The sequence below is a fragment of the Nyctibius grandis genome, chromosome 9 (assembly GCF_013368605.1).
Source record: "Nyctibius grandis isolate bNycGra1 chromosome 9, bNycGra1.pri, whole genome shotgun sequence".
Classification (NCBI taxonomy): Eukaryota; Metazoa; Chordata; class Aves; order Nyctibiiformes; family Nyctibiidae; genus Nyctibius; species Nyctibius grandis.
In genome coordinates, this window is record NC_090666.1 from 14,807,781 (window position 1) to 14,833,796 (window position 26,016).

Below are 26,016 nucleotides of genomic sequence, written 5' to 3' on the forward strand. Positions count from 1 at the left end.
ACTGCAGTCTTCCTCCATCATAACTTCCTGATATGAAATTCACATTTTCTCAGTGCATTTTTTCCTGTTCTGTAGTAGTTTCTAGGCTAAGCCTGGGCAGTTACCGCAAGGTCATAGTGCTGGACTGATTAAAAACCACTGTTCATTCTCTGCTCAGAGAGGCTGTGCAAAATCCTCACTGTATTTCTGGATTTCCTAGTTACTAACTTCTCCACGGGTTTATCTGGGTAGCCTGTGACTTCAAATACTCAGCACAACTATGGACATATGATGCTATGCTCACTGTATCTCCTAGGCAATTCTCAGTGATAATTACATTAAATATTGTAACAGGAAAGTAGGTTTGAGTTCTCCAGTCCAGTGCTTTTCAGCCTCATTCGTGGACTCCGTAGAACACCACTTGAAAGGTAACTAAGACAAACTCATTCATCAGGGGAGTCTACAAGCTAAGGGTCAAAAATCACTGCCTCAGCCTACGCAGTCCTGTCACCCTGCACGTGCATTTGGACATGAGGAAAGGCCAAGCTAAAGTTGTTCCCCTTTACCGGAACCCTCCACAAGCTACATGGCGTAACAGAGAAACAAGCCCCACTAATAATCATTTCTGTATCATCATATACTTATATGCTTTAAACATATTTCCTGCCCTAGTTTAGCAATCCAGGAGCTGGTGGTTTCCTTTGTGTTGCATAACGTGAGGGACAGAGCAGCAAACTGACGCCGAGGGGAATGGTAATTCCCCTTAACATGACTAAAATAAAACCTGCTGGCATAAACCCTTGGTTCGTGCCAAGGGCTGGCTCCCTCGCCCAGAGCAGAGCACGTTTCTGCCGCGACACTCCTGTCGGAAGGATGCGTCGCGTTAAAATCTTACGTGCGCCCTTATCCTCGATAGGTTTTATTTTAGAGAAGAGGCAAAGGAGCTTTTTAGATTTAGCCCGCCCGGGCCAACCAGGTGCGAGCCCGCCACGGCCAGACGACTTATGCAACGGCCCGCGGGGCCGGCCATGGCGCTGCTGCTCCCGCGGCCGCGCCGCCGCCGGCCTGGGGCCAGCGCTGACCCGGATCCTCCGTCCCGCCGGAGGGGCGGCCTGCCCTGCGGGCTCGGCACCCGGCGGCTGGGGGCCGTCGCCAGGCAGGGCCTGCCCGGGCGCGCCGGCCGGCTCCCCTGGGGACCCCGCGCCGACATCTTATCGCCGGCGGGGACAAAGCACGGCGGCGGCGCTGGCTGCTGGCGAGGCGCAGCTCGGCCGTCGCCCCCGGGCCGCGGCTGCCGCCAGCCCTGAGGGACGCCCCCGCCACGGAGATTTCAAACGAGGGCGGCTCCAGCCCGGCGCCCCCCGGGCACACACGCACCGCACCGCCTGCACGGCTGGGGGGAGGGGGGGAGGACAGGGAGAGCGCCGCCGCGCAGCTGTGCCTCTGCGCTGACCCCTGCGGCGCGGGCGGGCAGCCAGGCCCCGCGGGCCGCGTCGTCCCGGCGCGGCGGCAGCGCGGCGGCGGGGTCGCCTCCCCGCGGCGCGGGAGCCGCCCGGGCCCGGGCCGGAGCAGGCCGCGGGCTCCCGGCGCGTCCTGCTCATTGTTCCTCGCACCAGCCCGGGCAAACAGGAAGCCGCCTCGGCTTGGGGCGCCCCCCCCGCCCCTGGCGGGTGACTGGCAGGCCGCGCGGCCAGTGCGGGCGGCGGCGGCGGCGAGGCGCAGCCAATGAGCGCGCGCGCGCGGGCGTAGGCGGGAGTTCCGGGCTGGCAGGCGGGCGGGCGGGCGGCGGTGTCGGCCGGGCCCCCTCTCCCGCTGCAAGCCCCACCTTTCGGCTTTCCCGCACCGTCAATCAAAATAGGAAAAAAAACCCCGGAGTAGGCTCGGGCCGCCGCCGCCGCTTCAGCCCGTGAGCACAATAAGCATGTCCCCGGCGGCAGCCGCCTAGCCCCAGCCAGCAGGGCCTGTGTGCGAGCCAGCCAGCCTGCCTGCCTCCCGCCCAGCCAGCCAGCCAGCCGGCCGCTCGCACTCACACCATGACCGGTACGTACGCACCGACCGAGCCGCCCCGCGGGGCTCCCTGCTCCTGCTCCGGCCCTGCGCTTCCCCGCTCCGGCCCCCGAGCGTCCGCGTGCGAGCGAGGCGAAAGCGGCACTGAGAGCAGCAGCAGGAGGAGCAGGGGGAGGAGGGAGAAGAGGGGCAGGGGCAGCAGCACGGGGAGGAGGAGGAGGAGGAGGAGGAGGGCTCCGTGCGGGAGGGCGGGGGGAGCGCTGGGGTTAGGGGGGGGGGGAGAGGGAGGGAGGGAGAGGGAGGGGGGTGATCGCTCCCGTCAGTGACTCTCCCCTCCCCCTCCCCGCTGTGCCCGCAGCTCCCGAGAAGCCCGTGAAACAAGAGGAAATGGCTGCCTTAGACGTGGACAGTAGCAGCCACAGCGAGTATCTCCAGCACGGCAACGGCGCCGCCTCGGCCTCCGCCGCGGCGGCCGCGCCGCAGGTAAGCGCAGGCCCGGCCGGGCCCCTTCCCCCCCTCCCCCGGGTGACACGTTGTGAGCGGGTGCGGGAGCCGGTGCCGCCGCCGCCGCTTCCTGTGTGCGCGTCTGCGAGGAGCCCGGTCGCTGTCCCGCACTAACCGCCACCCACTTTCTCTCCCTGAACCCGCCCATTGTGGGTAGGACGCTCAGCCGTCACCGCTCGCTCTGCTGGCGGCCACCTGCAGCAAGATCGGCCCGCCGTCGCCGGAGGAGGATGAGGCCGCCGCCGCCGCCGCCGCCTCTCACTCTGCCGGAGCGGTGAGTGCCCGCCCCGCCGCTCTCGCACGGCCTGCCGGGGGGAGAGACAGCACAGCCAGCCCGCCCGCCCGGGGGGAGGGACGGGACACACGGCACTGCCCGCCCGGGGGGAGGGACGATAGCAGGGCCGACCTGCCAGGAGAGGGGTCCCCGGGCTCCCCTGCCTCTCCAGGAGGAGCCGGGCTCCCGGGAGGAGGAGGGAGCCTGGCTCCCCCCTCCCCCGCCATTGGGAGCGGCGCCTTCATTTACTTTCAAAAACGGGGGGAGGCGGGAAACCTCCGTCCCCCGGCCCTGGCACCGGAGCGGCTCGCTCGGCACCCGGCGAGGCTGGGAGGCATCTCACCTCCACCTGAGCGCACCCCCGGTATCCTCTGCTTAGCCGTCCGCCCGGAGCCGCGCACCCGGGCAGGGACACAAAATGAAGGCTGGCTGTAGGAAAGGATGTAGTTAGAAGTAAAATGGCTGTTTAGAAGCGAACGCGGTGGTGGAAAGCTGCTTCCTGTATCGACGCGGTTTTTTCTAGGTGCAGTTATCGTGCAGTCCCTCGCATTGCAGACTGGATTTCTGTCCTTATCTCTCATGCGCTGACGGCTCTGAAAGGAGCCTTGATGGCCTTGAGACCTTGTGTGATGAGATGGATCTTGCAGACTAGAAATGCATTCTTGTAGAAGCTAGTTTAACCATCTCCACAACAAAAGCCTAATGGAAACTCGTTATGTTCCTTAATTGGTCTAGCTGAACTCTCTTGTTGACATGTGCTCGTGAAGTTAAAAGGGATTGGGCATTTCTAAATACCTGATACATAAAAATGTCGGTATCTTAAAAAGGAGTTCCAAAATACCTTTTAAAATGGGATGATGAAGTATTTTTTGGCCTTAGTCCTTGGGCAATCACATATATTACTTTTTTTTTTTTTTTTTTTTACAAAAAGGCTTTTAAAACAAGCTCCTTTTTTAAAGCAAGTCTTGTTTTTTAAACTTACTGTACAACAGCCTAGTATGTTTTTAGGATTCTGCAAATAGGAAAACTGCAAAGCGTTGTACTGGTGGATGAAGTGGCTTTGGCAAGCTTTTAACAAATGTCAAAATGTTAATGATAATATTAAGTTTACTAAATGCTCGAGTGCTATGCTTCAAAATACTTTTAATTTGTACATTTCGGCTTACTTTACATAAAGGGAAGCTGCAGCAAAATAGTTGGCTGAGGTCATGCAGCAGGTTGTAGACTAATGACAGAGCTCGAAAATATATTAAGATTCTGACCCGCTTTCAAGTGTCTTCTGCTGAACCTGTTTGTTTTCTTCAGCAGTACACTTTTAAAAATCTTCCTAGACATTAAGTGCCTGATACCTCTAAAATTTGTTTCATAGTACCAGATGCATACAGCGCTGAAAAGTGGAATGTTGGGTCTGTCTCTTGCATAAACATATACATTGAAAAATGAATGATGCTTAAATGATAGCTTGCTTTTCTATATCCACCTTACGGTTGTTCTCATTTTAAAGCTGGAATTGTGCATTTTGAGGACAGGTTGATCGCTTAGTATGAGCAGTGCTAGGTCTGACAGGGCACTAGAGTGCTAGTACAGGACAAATGGTTCCTGATAGTTCGAAACGGGCAAAGCAGTTTTGAAATAGTACTTCTTTATTCCTCTTAAATTAATCTGTTGTGTTTAATGTATAAGGGGCTTTTCAGGGCAGGGCAGAAGCAATTCAAGAGAAGCCAAAATATTAGTTAAAACTAAATATGAATATAAACTCACTCACTACTTCTCATACATGCAGATAGGCCTCTCCTACATATTCACTGTGACTTAGGTTATAGCGTTCTGGTAATTTTTACACTCCTGCAACATAGCTCTTGAATGATTCAGAATATTTTGGGTGGAAACTAAATATAAATTGGAGGAGATACCTACAGTAGCTGAACTAGACACTGGACTGGAGTCAATTAAGATGACCTTAATAAAGGGAGAGGAGGGACTAAAGTCCCTGAAATATTCCTTGTGAAAAACAGAATGCCAAAAGTGGTTTAGTGCAATAAAGATTTTTTTTTTTCTGTTCCCCTGAGTGTATCTTATTGGGGGGTGGAAGAAGAAGGGAGGAGCTGAAAAGGCTTAAATTGTAGGTACCTCATAACTCATATGGAAAATGAAATCTGTATGCATGGACACAGACATATTGTCTTCCTGGGGTTTGTGATGCTCATCCCTTTCCCAGGAGTATAGATGAATCAGTTTGATATCTGTGTATGAGTGATGGCGCTTAGCATAGCAATGGGAAGGCAGTCCTTTCCCAGTATCTTCTAAACCTGGACTGCAGTTCTACTGCTGAATGTCTGGTAGAACTCTCAAGCCATAGGAATGGATAGTAGAATTAAACTCGGCATTTCCTTTTAGAAGCACTTGGAAGACCTTGCATGTATAAAGATAGCCTTGCTGTGTTTTGAGGTTATTTTGTTAATGCTTTACTGACATTTGCTTGGTAGGGACTGGCAGGGCTGGAGCCAGTATTCTAGGCTAGCCAGTTACTGCACACTGCTTTCCTGGCTGAAATGGTATGCTGCAGCTGCTCCCCAGGAGACCAGGAGTATGATTTAAAAGCAACAGCAACAACAAAACTCCCATAGGAATGCAGGGAGTATTGCATGTCTGGGATTTGGGGAAGAGCTGCGCAAATGCGATTGCGTTTGCTGTGATCTAGTTGGCCCTGCTTTGAGCCCAAGGGTTGGATCAAGTGACCTTCAGAGGTCCTTTCCAACTGAAACTGTTCTATGATTCTATGTTGGTATCTGAATCCAAGCCTGCTGTTCGAGTGGATGCCACTTTTATGCCACTGAAAGGATTAATGTGTAAATAAAAAGACTAATGTGGCAACTGCTTGGTATGGAAAGCAAGTGAAGAAGACAGTTGACAGAACTCAACCCTCTTCTCCCTTCCATCCTGTCAGTGAGCTGGGCAGGCCGTCTCTAGGCCACAAGGTTTTCAGCTTGGCCCAGGATTCCGGTTAGAGCTTACCTATACTTTTGGATGACAAAATACTAGCAGGCATTACTGCTAATCTCATCTGTGTGTGTTGATGGAGACTGCAGTCTTTCAGTTTAGGCTTTGACACCGTGATTTATTCTACCTGCGATCATCCAACACAGTGCTTTGTGTTTTGCCTGCTGGTGTTTGGTTTTAATGTAGATGGCCTTGAGTTTGTGGCTTGTTTACCTGAGAATCTTCCCTTGGTGGCCATACTGCTGCATCCATGGTTGGTTCAAATGCTTGCCGTGGAAACTCCTCCTTGAATATTACTTCCTGCTGGTATGAATGAAAGCCTTGCTGGGATGGTATGTGCTACTGCCTGACCTAGAACGACAGCTTGTATGTTTTGACCTCTCTGGATGTCTTTCCCTCTCTTGGGAATTTAAAGTCTGAGAAGTTTTAGTTTGGGTCTTCCTTTTTCACTGTTTATCGTTGACTAATAATTCTACTTCAAACTTCCAGATTTAGGATTCTTTTTCATTTAGTAATAAATTCCAGTTTAAACATCTGTGAAGATTTTAGCATTAGGTGAAAAGGAGAAGCAAAGCAGAAGGTGGCAGAGCCGTGCATAGCAGAGAAAACAAGAGGACACAGATTCTAAAATTTAGGTCCAACAAAGTTGATAGTCAGTTGTATGGTTAGTTAAGCATCATTTCCCCTTCCTAAGTCTAGGCTGACTACTTCTGATCACCTTTTTTTTTTCTTGAAGGTGTGGGGTTTTTTTTTTGTCCCCTCAAGGTTATTTTCAAGGTTATTTGCTCCATTGCCTTCCCAAAGATAAAATTGAGGCCCCAGGTCCTCTTTCTTGCACTTCTGGATGATATGGTAGAGCCTTCAGCACCTGGGTTGAAAGCACGAGTAAAATTAACCATTTCAGACAAACTTCTACACAAAATTCTAGTTTGGCATGCAGTTATGTAAAGATTAATACACATATATAGATTAATAATTAATAAACAAATGAGGTTATGTACAGTCTGGTTAAAAATGCCTCCTTGTTTCCATGTCTCGTTCCTTTAATACTGCAGCTTTCTTGTTTCTACTACTGTCAGGGATATTGTATTGTCTTAATTTAGACAGGTGCTGAACTTCTGCTGATTAAAAACAAGCTATTAAAGTTTTGGGTCCAGTTGGCCATCTCAAGCAGAAAGATGTAGCTGTTCCTTAAATGAGACACAATTAAATGTTAAATGTGTTTCACCACATTGGAATTGTCTTATAACATTTTAAGCAGCCCCAGATAATACTTTTTCCCTGAAACATTCTTTGATTCTTTAAATTTTTGACTTGGGCAAATGTATTTCTCTGAATTGGTTGGCTTCATTGGCAGAGGTCTGAAACATGGAACAGAATTAATTTGCCTTAACAAGTACCTTTGTGTCAGCTGAACCACAGTGACTGATGTTGAACGTGTTTTTAACCTATGGCAAATACAAGATAGAATGTATTAGCTCATACCTTAATGAAAGAGTTGAAGCAAGTGTGTTTTATCTTATATTTGTAATAACCTAAGAATGCACAGATAGTTTACTGTAGCTTGGTAAACACATGGTATTAAACACATGCATTAGAGCCCTAACTCTTTCATAAAACAACAATTTGGATGAGGCAGTGGCCAATCTTGTTCATTAGGTATGTGATTTTTAAATGTTTAGGAGCTCATGACTCATTATCTGTCCACCTCTGCTCATTTTGCTGATGCTTTTGCTCTAGGACTAAATGGGGCAAAAGTAACTTTCTGAAAAGTGCAGCAAAAAGCAGTCCGCAATAGACTGGCACAGATGAACGTTTGGTGGTTCTTTAGCAATAAAATACTGAAGGCTAATGGCACGTGTCCAGTTGATCACATTTGATATGTTGAAATGCAGGTGCCTACAACATATACCACTTCTTGTAGAGGTGGTTTTGCCCTTTCCAGTTTTAATTTGGTGAAGGATGTTTTATTTTTTTTCAACCCAAGTCCTGTCCCTCAACATGGTTTAGGTAACTTTTTAAAGGTATTTTGTCTTCTGTATATGATTCTCGTCTCCTTCCACATTTGACTAAATGTGGTTTTAATTTTCACTAAACAAATTGAACAAGACAATTACTAGATTTTTATTTATCATGACCCCTCACTCTTCAGGGATGAGAATTTCTGCTTAGAAAGATCTCTTTATTTTACCCGCTGGAAATTATACAAGGCTTGTTAAAGAATCAAAAGACAGCCTGAACAGCGGTTGTTACTTCCACTCTTTGGTAGTACTTGACCTTTCTTCAGGTGGATGTATCATTTGATTTTAATTCTTCCTGTGCCTTGTGCCAGCTACTCTCTTTGCTCTGTTCCTGTCTCTTTCTCTTGCTTCCTGATACTGCTTCCAGTGAACTCCCCGTTGCTTCCTGTTCTCTCCTCCTTGGCTGAGTAGTGCTAATGCTGAACTTTCCTCAGATCTTTGTCCCTTCCTTCTGACACAGAGCCTTGGACTGCAACCGTCCAGCCTTCTCTTAAAGGAGCAGCTTCCAAATAACTGCTGTCTGAGTATCAGTTGATAAGGAAAACAGTTGCTTTATCTTTACTGTCTTAAGTATTTTTCATGGTATTTTTCAAACTCTGGTCTGTTAGGACTGTGCTGTAAAGATCAGTAAGCGAGTGGGCTGTAGATGTTGCTGCTCATACATAGGTGGTAGAACTTTGAGTTACTACAACAATGCTTAATTGCTTGAGGATGCAGTGAAAGGTTACTGCTCGTTTTAGTAGGAAAAGGAGTCCAAGAAAATGTCCTACTAACTCAGCAGACTTTGAGAAAGGGTATAGCAGTCAAGCTGGTTATGACAGGTTGATGACCAGTTGAGGTTAGAGATAATCCTCAAATACTCTTTACCATATGGTTTTCTTCATGCTTTAATACTAGTAATTTTGATAGCTGCCAGATAGCTTCTTGAAAACCTCACCCTTTTTTTGCCCCTCCCTCCTCATGATTCATCTGGTAGTGTCCGATATAGCCAGCTGTAAGAGCAGCATGTGAATAACAGGCATTTCATATACTATGTGTAGCAGTAGCTTCATATCCACATGCATGGCTACCCTGAACTTCTCTATGGACTGACAAGTGCATCTACTAAAAGAGTGGCTCTGTTGAGCTAAAACCTTTACAGAGCACGATTTGAGGGAAGATTTCACTAGATCATGAAAAGGTGAGGAGAGATATGTGCTGAACATGAAAAGGACAAAGACCGTTGAATGGCAATATGGAAGCCAACATATGTTTGGGGAGGAGAAGGATAACAGATCAATTCCATATCATGAAGGAGACATGTTCCCTTTGAACTGTTTCTGTGGAGGATACTCATAGGTATTACCTATGAGTAAATATAGACATACTATTGCGTATTAGGTCAGTCCAGTTATAGCCTACATTCAACATTTGCTGGTACATAGTCTTAAATCAGTGAGAAATTAGATCACGCTTCTAATGGTTCCTATTACTTTTTCTTTCTTGTTCTAACAGATAGTATCAGCACATTATATTATACATTTATTTTGTAATGACACATATTAAACATATAACAGTCATATTTTTGCTTTTGGTATTTTCTGACTGATCTTTACCTATGATTTTTATGGGTCTTTTGATACTTTGTAAAAGTATACTAGTGAATTGAGTAATTATGAACTTTCTTAGCAGCATTTCAGCAACCAGTACCTATGTGTAAACAACGTTAAACACAAGTGTGTAAAGCTACTGTGGTAGCAGAGGAAAATGGATTTTTTTGCCTTATTCTAGATAAGATGGTGTGATATGAAATATTGCATAATTTTTTCTAATCTCATAAATTATAAGCTTGAAAGACTTAAGGATTTAAATATGTTCTTTAAATGAAAGGCTAATCAGTATGAGAGGAAAATAAAATAATAAAATGGAATTACCATTACTCCGTTTTCTCTTTCTGAGCCTTGAAGCATTAAGGCCATAAAATTAGTTTTGTTCTAGTGATGCTGTATGTATAATAAACTACCCGAAAGATATATATCTTAGAGAGCAAAAGAAGGCTAGCATTCTTTTTTATTTGCAATTATTATTTGTACAGCTCTTGAGAAGAATTTAGAACCAAGATGTGTGTTTCCTTATTGGAAATGAAGCTTGCCAAGCACAGTAAAACTATTTTTTTAATAAGTACTCAGACTTAAATAGAGTATTTTTCTTGTACATGGAAACATTTTAGTGACGCAGCTCGGAATAGGATAAGAAAGTGAAACTAGCAAAGTACCAGCCTACACTGTGGACTAAATTCACTCGGGTGCATGCCGCAGGATTCATTCAGGCTGGCTAAGTCTCAATGCCGTGTTAGAGAAGAATAAGCTGTGTGCTGTAAATTGCATATCCATGTTTTATTCTAAAGGAAGTCAGAGTGCAGCATCAGAAGAAAGCTGTGATATGCTCCGGTAACTTCCCTACCAGGAGCAATCACAGGATCAGTGCAGAAGGACAAACTAGAGCTTTTCTTTCTATGTCCTGTGAACTCTGCCAAAGAGACAGAATTTGTTTCACAGAGCTGAATGAGTTGTAAGAGAAGTTACTTACTTGTTACTAAATATTAAGTTATTCCATTGGTTTACTGTAGTGCCGTGAAATAGATAAGGAGAAACTTAACTACATCTTTTTTAGATTGATGGTTGTTTACAATACCAAGTTGGTTGACTACACAAATCTGTGCTAAGCATTGCAGGATGTTAAATCTATTTCTTAATACTCTATTCTGAAAAAGCTTGCTTTGGTAAAGAGAGGTAAGTGCAATTTACCTTTTCTTTACTGAATAAGAAATAAAAGCATACTACATCAGTCCTTAGGTTCTTTAATCTTTAACCATCTGGGGGTCTGTTCTGAAACATTGACCTTTTCTATTGTTCCAACTTAATGAAGATAGATTTCCCCCCCCCAACAGATGCATATGGCTAATCCAACTGTGATTTCAGTGTAAAAGGCCTTAGTTTAGAGGCATTCTTCCCTAGTGAAACAGTAACTCATACAAGCTTATAAACACTAGGACTTTGTATTATGTGTAGCTTAAACTGAGGCTATCCAATCTTCCCAGCCCTATGACTTAGTCACTTCTTAACACTCTCCATACTGCTGAGAGTCACAACATGCACATCTATACCATATATAACACAGAGTCAAAAGGGAGTGGAGCTCCAGGAGATACAGGCTTCACAGCGATTCCCCCACTTCTATGCAGTAGGTGCTGGGCTAGGTAAAGAGCATAGCTGAGTCCCAGGGTAACCTGGTGATGACAGCTCCAGCAGCTTCTGCCAGCTAGCCAGGGATTTGGATTACCCAGCAGCCCCCACACCAGAATAACCCTGCTGCTGGTCACCTGACGTAGCCATGGCACAGGAGCTGCATTCGACCTGCTCGCGAGCCACATGCAGCTCACGAACCACAGGTTGGTTACCCTGGCTTAGGCATTAGCTCACTTATAAAAATGTATTTTGTAGTTCTAATCCAGTTGCTGGTGTTCATATGGGCTACACTGCATGTTTTCCAGTAGTGTGTCAGTCTCCAGTGTTGAATTGCATGACTGTTCTAGCATATAGTCTGTGTGTCTCTTGTTTTAACTTTGTCTTTTCTTTTTTCTTTTTATTCAGACAGGGGATTTGGCTTCTGTGCAATTAACAGGAACTCCAAATAGATGGGAGGTCTTGTCTGCTGCTCCTGCCGCTATAAAGGATGAAGCTGGTAATATAGTACAGATTCCAGGTGCTGCCACAGTAACTTCAAGTGGGCAGTATGTCCTTCCTATTCAGAGTTTGCAAAATCAACAAATCTTTTCTGTTGCACCAGGATCAGATTCGTCGAATGGTACAGTGTCTAATGTACAATACCAAGTAATACCCCAGATCCAGACGGCGGATGGTCAGCAGGTTCAACTTGGCTTTGCAGCCTCTTCTGATAATGGCAGTATAAATCAAGAAACTGGTCAAATTCAGATCATTCCTGGCTCTAATCAAACCATCATTGCCTCTGGAACACCTTCAGCTAATATTCAGAATATCTTATCACAGTCTGGTCAAGTCCAGGTTCAGGGAGTTGCAATTGGTGGTTCGTCTTTTCCTGGCCAAGCACAAGTAGTTGCTAACGTCCCTCTTGGTCTGCCAGGAAATATTACTTTTGTACCCATCAATAGTGTTGATCTAGATTCTCTGGGACTTGGCAGTGGTTCTCAAGCCATGACAGCAGGCATTAATGCAGATGGGCACTTGATAAATACTGGACAGGCCATGGATAGTTCAGATACTTCTGAAAGGACTGGTGAGCAAGTTTCTCCTGAAATTACAGAAACTGCCACTGATAATGACTTATTTGTGCCAACATCATCTTCATCACAATTGCCCGTTACCATAGACAGTTCAAGTATATTGGAACAAAACGCAAACAACTTGACCACAACTAGTGGTCAAGTTCACAGTTCTGATCTTCAGGGAAATTACATCCAGGCATCAGTCTCTGATGACACACAGGCTCAGAATATTCAGGTCTCCACAGCACAGCCAATTGTACAACACATACAGCTTCAAGAGTCTCAGCAGCCAACCAGTCAAGCCCAGATTGTACAAGGTATTGCGCAACAGACAATCCATGGTGTGCAAGCAAGTCAAAGTATATCTCAACAGGCTCTTCAAAATCTTCAACTGCAGCTGAATCCTGGAACTTTTTTAATTCAGGCACAAACAGTGACCCCTTCTGGGCAGATAACCTGGCAGACATTTCAAGTGCAAGGAGTTCAGAACTTGCAGAACTTGCAAATTCAGAATGCACCTGGTCAACAAATAACTCTAACCCCTGTGCAGACTCTCACTCTTGGTCAAGTTGCAGCGGGTGGGGCGTTGACGTCAACTCCAGTTAGTCTAAGCACTGCTCAGTTGCCAAATCTACAGACAGTTACAGTAAACTCTATAGATTCTGCTGGTATTCAGCTGCATCAAGGAGAAAATGCTGGCAGTCCTGCAGGTATTTATTTTACTCTTTTCGCAGAAAATTGCTTTTTATTATTGCGTGTGATTGGTTTGAATGGTGATAATCGTACCATTATTGTCTTGCTGCGGAAGCCTACAAAATGCAGTGGGTTAAACATAGTGATGATAGATTTTATTTGAAACTACTGTTCCATTAGAAACCGCTGTAATGATAGAACATAGTCCCACCTCACTACTTCTAGTATAAGCTCCTGTAACTCCAAACTGCTGGTCATATTAGTTAACAGCACTTCTAATACAACGTTTATTGGTGCTTCTAAGTCTTAACCGTGCAGAAGATCTGCATACTAAATTGTGGAGGGGGGAATCTGACTATCAGCTACCACTCTTCTAAGACAGCAGTGTCATTAGTGTACCCCATTCTTCCTGGTCCTGAATAGATGAAGATTTCATGGAAAATCCAAATATTTATATTGATACAATTTTTTTCCCCTGAAAATTTTCACACCCCTGAGGTGCTGTTATTGATCTGGTGTTTTGTTATATTAGTTTTCTACTGATTTAATATCAGTGTTAAGCAGAACTGAAACAAGCATGTAAATATCAAAATGGAGGCTGTGCTTAAGAACATATGTGAATTTTCAGTGCTACTTATTTGTATTGTTTCAGAATGTACAATTGTTAATGATAAATTTTGCAATGTTTTGTCTCTGTGGGCAGAGAAAAAAGGTAATTTTCTTGAAATAGGTATTTCTTAATGTGAGAAAAAATAAACATGCCTGTTTATTTTTGGTAAATTTGATACAGTGCATTCCAAATTTCAGGGCGTAGCTACCTAAAAGAAAGAATCAGAGATGACTGAGGTTCAAGACATTTTGCTGTACCAGAAGCCATTTAATCTCATCATTGCGGGGCTGTACCCAGGCTAGTTATGAGGGGCAGAATGAGCAGTAGAGGTAATTTGGGAGGGAACTTGCACAAAGTAGCTTGGGAATTGCTGTTTTGCTATAATCATGTGATCCAAGGCTCTGGTTCATTAAGATACTGAAGCATAAATGTTTAAGTAAAACATAAACGTTTTGTATTGTATGCATATTTAAGCATGTGAGAAGAATGCAATGTTAAGTGAAAAATGCCTAGAGGAGCTGCTGAACTGGGCTTGTTTCAAAAGCCTACTGATTATAATACTTATGTAGTTATTGATAATGTTATATTCTATGTCAGGAAGCTTGCTTTCCCTTTAGGATCTAAAATTTGAATTTAAAATAATCAGCTGGGATGTTTTTCTATTTCTTTTTTTTTGTTTTGGAAATGGCTTCTATATTACGGACTTACCAAGGCGAAGTTACCCAGACCTAGATAAGCCTGCTCTTCATTGGCTTGTAGGCAACAGCACCAAACAGATGAGCGCTGCTCACAGCATTTGCTCAGCTGGGTAATATTGATTCTTAAATTTTCTATTTCCAGTGACCACAGAGAGTCTTGGTTTGTCTCCATCCCACCTTGTTACCTATGAGGACAGTGGGTATAGATGTCAGTAACAACAAGCGTGTATTGTGCATGATAATATAGCTAAACTCAGATGTCAGAATCTGACTCTTAGAAAAAGGGCCCTGTGGCTGATATGAAATACAAGGAGGATGAGAACTTCTTTATTTTTTTTTTACTTCTTTATTTGGTATAGGATCAGGTAGCTAATGTTGCTTGTGGAGTAACATAGCAGAAACTTAAGGAGAAATACAGAAAGGAAAAGGAGAGAGGAACCAAAAGAAAAGACACGTGAAAAATAAGTTGAGCCTGGTGCGTGTATTAGTTTGTCTGTTTACGGTCCTTGAGAGTGTTTTAATGGTGGTTCATAATAAAATGCAAGGGAGTTCCATCAAGCTGTATTTTCCTGTGAGGAATTTCACATGGGAAGGGAAGAGAGCAAATGGAATATATGAAATGTGATTAAATAGGCAGAAGCAGTAGATGAATAGCAGAAACTATTGCCTGAAGTGAATAGCCATAAACACCTGGTTATAGTAAAGATAGGGTGGAGATTTATGGTGACATTTTTCCTACATGTCTAGGCATAGTAAATGGACTGGAAGGTATTAAAACTGCCATCCCCTAAATTTGGAGAGAATTTAATTGGTCCCTTCTTTATGTTACAAGAAACTCACTTTTCCAAAGTAACGATCAATGTGAAACTGCTTCTAACTAACAGAATCAGACTGAATTATCTTGATTGACCTTCAGTGTCTTTTCCGTATGCATGTGGTATTTTGTCTATATCGAAGTTGTCTGAGATAATCTTTTTCAGTGGTGTTCCTCCCTTTCTTATTTACAACCCCTTACAATATCGTATGGCACCCTTTCTTCAGGTTGAAGAATAAATATGCAATTAGAAGCAGACAGTGAAATTATAAAAAAAAATTTTTCAGTCAAAAATATATTGCTCTTCTGATCTGCAAATGAGGAAAACCAGTTTAGTTTTAAACTGAAAGAGGAAGGTATGTGGAAGGGACAGCAAAATGAGAGAAGTTTAAGCTAAAGGGTGAGAGGCTACTTGATTCCTCTTTTCTGCAAACTACTAACAAGCTTTGAAGCAAGGTAAGAAGAGTTTCCCTGTACTTTCTCCCCCCAGCCTGGATAATGCATTTCCTTCCATAACAAATACAGTCAGGCTGTATTTTCTGTTTTCATTTAGCAAAACTTTTCTACCTGAGGAAAAAAGAACATATTCCTAGTCTTGGATGGTTGGTAATTATCTGATGTCCAAATAACATAGATTGCTCTGTTCGCTGTGAAACTGCGGGTTAGGTTTTAGATTTTGGAGCTACAGCCCATTGTGTGACAGGTGTTCTTCCAAGCCTCGCTTCCCAGGTGAGCAGCAGAGGACATCTTTACTGTTCTCATGAGTGTGTGAGAGGAAAAAATGTCTTTGCCTGGGTCCTACATTTTGTTTACATAATGCAAAGTAATCACAACCCTAATACAAAGCTAATAGCTTTGTCCAGTAAATGTACCCTTTTCTTTGAAAACTGTCCAGTAATTATGCTTCTACCAAAATGTCCACTTTACCAGCTGTACATACACAGAGACTTCCATTGCACTGTATTATTCTGAAGAGTCTTGGCTGACCTTGTTTTCTCTTGGAATGTTTATTAGAGTTCATATTCATCCTCATTGTGCTTAGTGTTGTCTTGAGGTGGAGAAGGGAAGGGTATTGGTTAGTCATAGCTGAAATGTTCTTCAGCATTGCTTTTCAAAACAAAAAGCTATATCAAATAGTATCTCCATGTTAAACACTGGCAAAGAGATATCTTTTTCACCTGTGTTCTGGCTTCAGTCTTCTGGTCTTGAGAGGAAGTTAAACCTGAGAAAGCTCTCTAGTAGTCTACTCCTTTTGTTGGCAGTTTGTGATATAACACTGCATTGTGTGTAACAAAAAGAGCCATTACGTGCACAGTTCACGTTACTCTTGAGCAACTTACCTGTTCAAGAAAGGTATTTATTTTATTAGCATGTTTATAGATCTCTTCTTCAAACATTTCAAATAAAGTAACATTCCTTTTGGAAAAATACAGGGTACTGAAATGTACCAGCTTGGTTTTCATGTTTCTGATCCCGTAAGTTTTGTCAGTTTGAAAGGACTTAAGTTACTGAATTTTTTTTTTCCTAAACCATTGTCCAGACAAAGGAGACTTAACAGTGTTAATCAAAATCTAATTGTAATAGTGTCTCAGCTAATTTATTAAGGTACTGAATCACAGTTTTGGATTGGTTATTTCCTGAAAAAAGGCAATTTTACCAGGTCTTACCTAGGTTGCTTAACTTTTGTAGGATGCTGGATGCATTTTTTTGATACCCCTTTTGACTGTTCCAGTAGCATCTGAAGAAACTAGCAAGTGGTGGATGAGCCAACTAGGAGAGGAGTGCTGCTGGATCTTATCCTTACTAAGAAGGAGGGTCTGGTTGAAGAGGTGAAGGTTGAGGGCAGCCTTGGTTGTAGTGACCATGAGATGGTAGAGTTCAGGATCTCATGTGGCAGGAACAGAATAGCTAGCAGAATCACAACCCTGGACTTCAGGAGGGCCAACTTTGGCCTTTCCAAGCAGTTGCTAGGGGAAATCCCATGGGACAGGGTACTAGAAGGTAAGGGGGCCCAAGATGGTTGGTTAGCATTCAAGGACTGCTTCTTCCGAGCTCAAGATCAGAGCATCCCAGCAGGTAGGAAGTCAAGGAAGGGTACCAGGAGACCTGCGTGGTTAAACAGGGAACTGCTGAGCAAACTCAAGTGGAAGAAGAGGGTGTACAGATCATGGAAGGAGGGGCTGGCCACTTGGGAGGAATATAAGTCTGTTGTCAGAGGATGTAGGGAGGCAACTAGGAAAGCTAAGGCCTCCTTGGAATTAAACCTTGCAAGAGAGGTCAAGGACAACAGAAAGGGCTTCTTCAAATACATTGCAGGTAAAGCCAACACTAGAGGCAATGTAGGCCCGCTGATGAATGAGGTGGGGGCCCTGGAGACAGAGGATAAAAAGAAGGCGGAGTTACTGAATGCCTTCTTTGCCTCTGTCTATACTGCTGGAGGCTGTCCTGAGGAGCCCCGGACCCCTGCGTCCCCAGAAGAAGTCAGGATAGAGGAGGAATCTGTTTTGGTTGATGAGGGCTGGGTCAGGGACCAATTAAGCAATCTGGACATCCATAAATCCATGGGCCCTGATGGGATGCACCCGCGGGTGCTGAGGGAGCTGGCGGAAGTCATTGCTAGGCCACTCTCCATCATCTTTGCTAAGTCATGGGCAACAGGAGAGGTGCCTGAGGACTGGAGGAAAGCGAATGTCACTCCAGTCTTCAAAAAGGGCAAGAAGGAGGACCCGGGTAACTATAGACCGGTCAGCCTCACCTCCATCCCTGGAAAGGTGATGGAGCAACTTGTTCTTGGTGCTGTCTCTAGGCACATCAAGGATAGGGGGATCATTAGGGGCACTCAGCATGGCTTCACCAACGGGAAGTCTTGCTCAACCAACTTGATAGCCTTTTATGAGGACATAACCCGGTGGATAGATGATGGTAAAGCTGTGGATGTGGTCTATCTCGATTTCAGTAAAGCGTTTGACACGGTCTCCCACAGCATCCTCGCAGCTAAACTGGGGAAGTGTGGTCTGGATGATCGGGTAGTGAGGTGGATTGTGAACTGGCTGAAGGAAAGAAGCCAGAGAGTAGTGGTCAGCGGGACAGAGTCCAGTTGGAGGCCTGTGTCTAGCGGAGTCCCTCAAGGGTCGGTACTGGGACCAGTCCTATTTAATATATTCATTAATGACTTGGATGAGGGAATAGAGTGCACTGTCAGCAAGTTCGCTGATGACACAAAACTGGGAGGAGTGGCTGACACACCGGAAGGCTGCGCAGCCATTCAGAGAGACCTGGACAGGCTGGAGAGTTGGGCGGGGAGAAATTTAATGAAATATAACAAGGGCAAGTGTAGAGTCCTGCATCTGGGCAAGAACAACCCCATGTATGAGTACAAGTTGGGGGCAGACCTGTTGGAGACCAGCGCAGGGGAAAGGGACCTGGGGGTCCTAGTGGACAACAGGATGACCATGAGCCAGCAGTGTGCCCTTGTGGCCAAGAAGGCCAATGGCATCCTGGGGTGTATTAGAAGGGGTGTGGTTAGCAGGTCGAGAGAGGTTCTCCTCCCCCTCTACTCTGCCCTGGTGAGGCCGCATCTGGAGTATTGTGTCCAGTTCTGGGCCCCTCAGTTCAAGAAGGACAGGGAACTGCTAGAGAGAGTCCAGCGCAGAGCCACGAAGATGATTAAGGGAGTGGAACATCTCCCTTATGAGGAGAGGCTGAGGGAGCTGGGTCTCTTTAGCTTGGAGAAGAGGAGACCGAGGGGTGACCTCATTAATGTTTCTAAATATGTAAAGGGCAAGTGTCATGAGGATGGAGCCAGGCTCTTCTCAGTGACATCCCTTGACAGGACAAGGGGCAATGGGTGCAAGCTGGAACACAGGAGGTTCCACATAAATATGAGGAAAAACTTCTTTACAGTGAGGGTGACCAAACACTGGAACAGGCTGCCCAGAGAGGTTGTGGAGTCTCCTTCTCTGGAGACATTCAAAACCCGCCTGGACGCGTTCCTGTGTGATATGGTCTAGGTAATCCTGCTCCGGCAGGGGGATTGGACTAGATGATCTTTCGAGGTCCCTTCCAATCCCTAACATTCTGTGATTCTGTGACTTGAAAGAGAGTAGCATTGGCTTGTGAAGGGACTTTGCTGCTTATCAACCCAGACTCACTCAGCTGGAAGGTTCATTTATTTAAAAATAAAAAAAAAACCCTACAAACAGTTTTCCAGGTTGGTCTACAGTTGGAATAAAGTCAAAGGGATTCCTTTCAAGAGTTGACTCAAAGTGCCACTGCAAAACTGAGGTCTTCATTTCTACATCTTTCTTCCCAGCTCCTCCTCTGCAGGAGTATACACAGCTGCATATGGACTCATCTGCTTGCAGCCGTTGAAGCTTACAGTCATGCCTGTTGATCAGCTTATACCAGCTGATAGAGAGTGGGAGTGGTTGGCTATTTGTGGTGAGGACTTCATTCCATTCCTGCCAGAACCTGAAGTCTTTATCATGCTGAAATAATTTAGCTATTCTAAATTTGGCCAAAAAATTGGCAGACAGTTTTCAAGGTAATAGTTGCCCAAGTGACAACTTATCTTTCATCTGCTGGTATCTTATGAGGTTTTGGTCTATCATCTGTTAGGTAAAACAGTCTAAACCCCCAAACAAAATTAAAAATGGAGTATTTATAGTTTTACTTGTAGAGATGGTTGTTTCAGTGTTTTAATGCTTCTGGTGAACTAGTGCAGAATGATGTTTAAAACATAGTTTTCTTCTGGCATCTAGAACTTTATTAAAAGGTTTTGGCTGGTTTTCAGTATTACACGACTTAGTTTTTTATCTTTCTTTTTAATTTCCAGTTTTTAACCTTATTAATTTTGCTTTCAGTTACGCAGTTTTTCCTTCTAATGCATTCTTTATACCAAGCTTTTGAGAGAAGGACATGGTGTTGTTATGAAATTGAATCTAATTATTTAAAAAGGTCGTAGAAAATGCATGAAGTAAACTGAAGCAATGATGTTAAGTAAGTATTTTCATCTGACATCTGTTTTGGGCTATCCCATTTACATTTGAGGCATTTAGTTTGCATACTGTGAAAATCAGAATAGTTAAAAACAATTCCTCCACTGTTTTATTTTTTATATGAAAAATCAATTTGGGAACTCTGACAAATTGAAGTTAGTGCAGGAATTAGAGCTATTTATGTACCGATCTTGTGAAAATAGTTTATTTTCAACATGCTTAAATTACATTCCTTATTTTCTCATTGTTTTCAAAGGAAATTAATAAATTGTGGCAGAATTAGGCGATCATGCTTGTATGTGTTTCACACTCTTACTTATAACAGCATGTAGTAAATTATCTCACTTCAAGTGTAAGGAAGTTTGCATAACTTTAGTCTGATTATTTTTTTAATGCAGTATCTACTGCTGTGGAGTAGATTTGCGTTTTTTCTTCAAGTTCTTTAAAAGACTGAATTGTGGTATCCTTCCTCTGTGTCTGTACTTCGTGTGCTTTTCTGCTCTGTGTTCCAAAACAGCTCAGAGTCTAATTCATTTTCTTGCAGCCCATGGTGGTGAGGTGAAACTTCGTTGTATGTATGTTACTCTTAAGTGAATGATCTGTCATGTATGCTGAGTGTCTGGTGATGTAACTTACAAGGTCAAGGAGGTTAGCCTAAGTTATCTTAGGCTCAGATATCCTCAGGATGTTCACAAAAGAATATATTACTCAGTTTCTGGTACTCATTCCTTTTTCATTTTTCAAATACCCTTTTTACAAGATACTCCTGAAGCAAAAGGAAGACTCTATTACACCTGTGGGGATGTATGGCAAGTATCCATGAAGTAAAAGAGGCAAGGGATTTTATTTCCAGTACTGCTTCAACTTGAAAAGAAGGCTGGAAACTCATCTTCTGTCTTTTTGTAGTTTCAGCACTTCAGGTCCATTGTTTCAGATTCTGTGCAGTTTTCTTGCCTTTTGAACCTCCAGGCAGGATCACATACTTTGGTTCTTATCTCTCAAGCTAACTTGTCAGTGCATCTGGCTCATAAAAAGCATCTGAAGTTTCTACCAAGGACAATGGCAGTCTTTTCATAATGACTCACCAGGAATGCTCACCAGGTCCTAGTTGTGATTGCCCTCTTGAAGATAAGGCTGGGTTGTAGATGGGTTGTCTTTCACTGCTTGTAGAACACACATTTTTTCAAATGGTGGTAATTTTTAAGGACAAAAGGGGGGGAAATGCACATTGTCAGTGACATGTCCTCATTATTTATCATACAGAAATGATCGTTCTCAGTCTGCTTTAAACTTCATACTGGTTTTTAATCCATATATTCCACATATGTTTTGTACTTCATTTTTCTTAATCAAAATGTTTTACTGTATCCCAATAAGTCACTTGCTGTGCAGAACTCTCAAGTATGTTATATCAACAATGGTGTCATCATTGGTTTAAAAAAAAATTACTTTTGAATATAATTGTTCCCATAATCCTATTATTAGTGGCATTAATTCTTTCCCTACCTTTGAGTCTTTGTTTACCCTTTTTCAATATTATGACAGTGCTAGCTTTTTTCTAACCCACTGGAGCATTCGCATGGTCCAAGGCTTGCAGCATTAAAATTGCAGAGAGCTCTTCAGCCTTCTCCTAAAATTACTGAGTGAAAATTATCCTAATCTGTTTATTTATTGTTTGTTTTGGTAGCTGTTTTTACATCTTCGTGACTTACTGTCAGTGGGGAAGCTTTTCATTCTCATCTAGTGATAGGACCATTATTTGGTTTTACCTAAATACAGAACAGAAATACTTATTGAACAGTTCTGCCTTCCTGAATCACTGTTGACAATTCTGTTGTTTGACCCTAGCAGGAGTCTAATACTCTTTTATGTAGGAATACTTAACCCCACTGGTCACAGAATTCTCTGTGTCCTCCTGCTTTCATTACCTATTTCTGCTGTTCCTGGCCGCTTCTATTTCGAGCGTGATCAACTCTTCGTACACCTTTCTAGTTGTCCCCTCTTATATTTTCAACTATGGGAAAAAAGGAAAAAATAAGGGCATGCTGCGGCAGGCATTACAGTCCATAAGGATCCAAAATCTTGAGAATCTGTAAGACAGCACATCTCAAAGAACTACAGTTACCATAGGGTAAGTAACTGTTCTTTGATGCATAATGCGTGTTGTGGTAGGACTGACTTAAGTACTTTCATGATTCAAATTTTTAAATAATTGGCTTAAAATAATGCATAGGATCACTTGGAAATACAGTATGTGGCATTTCTTGCAAGAAAAACATAGCTCTATTTTTAAACATTTTGCTGGGACTGCTTAAATATGCAGCACTGTGAGGTTGCGCTCTTAGACTTGTACACAACAGTTGTTTTCCTTAGAAACTTAAAATCTGATGTAGGGCTATTGAAACCAGATGACTAGGTTTTTTTTCTGAGTTGACCTTCACATGTATTTCAAGATGACATTCTGTAGTGTATCTTTTGTTTCCTTGTAATTTGTTACATAATGAAAATGCCTAAATTCACACTTAAGTTTTGGGGGCAAATCATAGTAGTAATCATTAACTTTGTTGAGTTTCCTGTCTGAAAGGCTTGCACAGCTGGCCGATGAGTAGGGAGAGTTTAATTTAGATAGCTTAGTTTAGGAAGTTTAGTTTAGATGGGAATGAACAAGGAAAGTGTCTAAGAAATTTAAACATCTTTATTAAAGCTTCCTCACATCCAGAGATTAAGGCAAGATGAGTCAAGATACTGAGGGAATGTGGGTTGCACTTTAGAGAAAACTGAAAACCAAATTAACAAGAGAAGATGGAAAGGAGATGGGAATTCACATCTGTTTTCTTGGGAGGGATGGGAAGGGAAGCATCTATTTGGAAAAAATAAATTAATAGGCATGACTGATTACAAGACGTTGAACCTGCAGACACAGAATTTGTGATTCTGTGAGGAAATTGGTGTGAAGGTATGTGCAGTGCTTCTGCAAATCTGTTTTCAGTTGAAAGACCATATCTTTGCTTTTCAGATCAGGAACTTGTAAAGCTTAGCTGAGTAAAAAGGCAGAGTGGCTTTCAGCATCTAGGAAAAGCAGCTAAACTAGAAGCCTGCAGTTTGGAGGCAGTTAGAAGGTAATGCTGAGAGTGCCGTTATGTGACATTCTGCAGAGGCAGATAGATCAAATTAATGTGGTGGCGTAGTCCTCAAGTGAAGCATTTTTGCACTGCATCCTCTTCCTTCTCAGTTTATCCCTGTTTCTATGGCTGTTGGGTAAACTAATACATTTTCTCATAGATAAAGAAAATGGCATTTTCTTAAAGTCTTAGTTGAAACAGACCAAGATAGAACATGAAGCTTAACTGATGCATTCATCTGATACATGGTGAAGTAGGTAAATGACCTGGCTGTATCAGTGGGCAGCAGTAATTATCTCTACACTACAGTTGAAATGTACTCAAGAATAGTTTAAGCTGCATTTACATCTGCATAGTTTCATCCTATTAGTTTAGTTACTCTTCTCTGAAGCGCTTTAAACAAATCTCTTAGTTATTGTTTTTATTTGCCAAATACACTTAAACTTGCTCCGTATTGTAGCCAGCTCTGGCCTTTCTGTAACTGTGAAATACTACCTTTGGAACAAAATTGTACACCAAGGTCCCAGTTTCTGTCCTTTAGAGGACAGCAAAACCTAATACAAATCTAGCTCACTAGATACCAAGAAGAACTTGAACAGAATATATGGTTTTTAGAATCTGTAGGCAGTTTGAAACACTATCTTTGTCTGAATTTCCATTTCATACTTACCTAGTACTAGGTCTTGAGCGTAATGAAGAGGTAAGAGCATATAGAAATTTGAAAGCATGGAAATAAAACAGTAGTAAAGAAAATGTAACCTTCATTTAGCCTGTGTTTAATTGGTAGAAAACAGAAGTTGACTCAAATTTACCAGCGTTTACATCGGCTTGTCATGACCTTAGGGATTATGTAATTTTCTTTTAGGCCCAGTTTTTTGCAGAGCATGTCTAAAACCTAATATTGTGTCAGTTGAGACTGAATTAGAATGGAGCACTTCCAGAGGAACACCAAGGGAGAAATGTGGAGTCGTTGCTATCTATATGAATTTGCGTAATCTCCAGTTCCATTGCATTGGAGAAGCCACTTATCTTTTGCTCTTCTCCATGGTTTGCCCTTTCTACTTCTTCATTTTCTTACTATTGTCTAAATTACAGTGGCATCCCCTCCTCCCCCCAAAAATAGAGATGGAATTTTCCCTCATCTCTTGCAATAATGTAAAACCTACTTAGAGGGCAACAGCCTCATTGGCTCTAAGGACCTTGTTAAGGCAATCATATTCACTATGAGATTTGCTACAACCCATTCTCCGCTATACAGCATCCTGGAGAGGCTGGATAAACGCTTCATCTTTTGATATTTCCTTTAATTTTGTTTTATTTAAAGTATAATCTTATATATTTAAAGTAGAATTAGGTATTAAAAAGTCCTGTGTGTAAATTGCCAGTTTACGTTGTACTGTGTGCCTAGAGTAGAAGATGGTCCTTCAGAAGAATACCTAAAGCAATAGCTACACTTTCTGCCTTACCAATATAACCTTGAAACACAGCACAAAATTACAAACACAGTACTACTTTGACTTCATTTCAGTTTTGCATTTTTTTTAGTAATAATAATATAAACTATTGTATGTCCATGCAAATTATTATTTTCTTCAGTATCCTCAACTCTTAGGAGTGTTTTGTCTGTCCCTCTTTTTTTTGTCCAAATAATTTTCTCATTTATGCCTCCACCATTATAAAACTATTATGAACCTTTGTGCTGCTGCAATAGTGGTGGTGATTGGGAGGGGCTGGGAATAGAGAGACACTGATGAAAAAAGTGCAAGGAACTCATGATGAACGTTTGCGAAGTGGAACAAACATTGCATGAGTGGAAGGTAGAAAGTCCTGGATACTGGTGTGCAGTAGTAGATATTCTGGACGTGTTTCTATTATTAGGTGTATCTCTGTTATTAGAGTATGACTTTGAGGTGTCAATATAACAGGAGAAATCATATGTTACATGGAATGTTTGACTTCAGTAGTGGAGTTGGGTCTTGGAAGCACAGATCCATAACTTAATTTGATCCATTCATCTTTGCTAGAACATGTTGATACCTCTTTTGAAGTATGTGTATGCAGTGCTAACTGGATTCAGCTAGTGATTTTACAAACTCACTATGTGCCAGTGTCTAATGTTAGTAAGATCATAATGAAATTATCTTCTTCATACAGTGTTTTATTTCATTAACATTACTTTAATTCTTATTTTAAATAGAATGAGAGTTTTTACAATGTACGTTTTGTGGAACATTTGATTGGTTAAAGAATTTTGAGTATGGTGCGTAACATATCCAGTCCTAAAGAACTGCTTGGAGGCTTGAATTGGCCTGTGCTGGTAGCCTTGCTGCTTTGCTGTATTCAGATTCCTGTTATGCGCCCAGTTGCATGAGAGTAAATCAGGCTTTTGCCTTTTTTTCTAAAGTTGCTGTAAGTGAATGTTATTAGTATACTTAATAGTATCCAATATGAAAGATCAATTCTATAAACTCTTTGTATGTTGTATAGTGTTTTAAGCTTTGCCTATGTAAAATGAGTTTTATATATAACATGTATATAGAAATTATTATATATAATAAAATTATTTCATAGGTGAGTCTCAGAAAATGACTTAATTTGGTAGGAAAGGTAGTTTGTTGGCTAATGCAGAAGACTAGAACTCGCCACAGAGGTTTTCTAGGTCTTCACATGAAAAATACTTGTTATGTTGCGTCTGAAATTGTGAACTTCTTGTGGTAACAGTGTGAAGCTCAGTGTGCAGGTGACTTTGGACAGTGCAAAAGCTTCCCACAGTGGTTGTGCTGGATGTTACCACACGCATAAGGAGTCAGCAAAAGTGAGTGTGCTAGCTCCTGGATTCCCACAGCTCAGAGCCTGTCATATTCATGCAAACTTAATTTCTAGCATTGACTTTTGCAGCCAAACCAGATAAATATTCTAGACTTCCCTGTTTCTGACCTGGAATTCTCTTCCTGATGCAGTGGTTTCCTAGAGAACTATTTTAACTTTAGTTACATCAGTGGTGTAGTTTAC

The 26,016-nt window shown here is 42.8% G+C and overlaps 1 protein-coding gene across 2 annotated transcripts in view; it reads left to right on the top strand.

Annotated features, from left to right (window-relative positions):
- The first annotated feature begins 1,750 nt into the window (after positions 1-1,750).
- SP3 (Sp3 transcription factor) overlaps positions 1,751-26,016 on the top strand; it is a 37,051-nt gene continuing 12,785 nt past the window's right edge. The window contains exons 1-5 of one of the 2 annotated variants that reach the window (XM_068408212.1): positions 1,751-2,019; positions 2,345-2,469; positions 2,648-2,764; positions 11,418-11,508; positions 11,614-12,780. In XM_068408212.1, coding sequence (XP_068264313.1) covers positions 2,013-2,019; positions 2,345-2,469; positions 2,648-2,764; positions 11,418-11,508; positions 11,614-12,780 — 1,507 coding nt within the window. In that variant the 5' untranslated portion in view covers positions 1,751-2,012. Of the gene's footprint in view, positions 2,020-2,344; positions 2,470-2,647; positions 2,765-11,417; positions 12,781-26,016 lie in introns of both variants that reach the window. The other variant, XM_068408211.1, reaches the window with a different exon arrangement.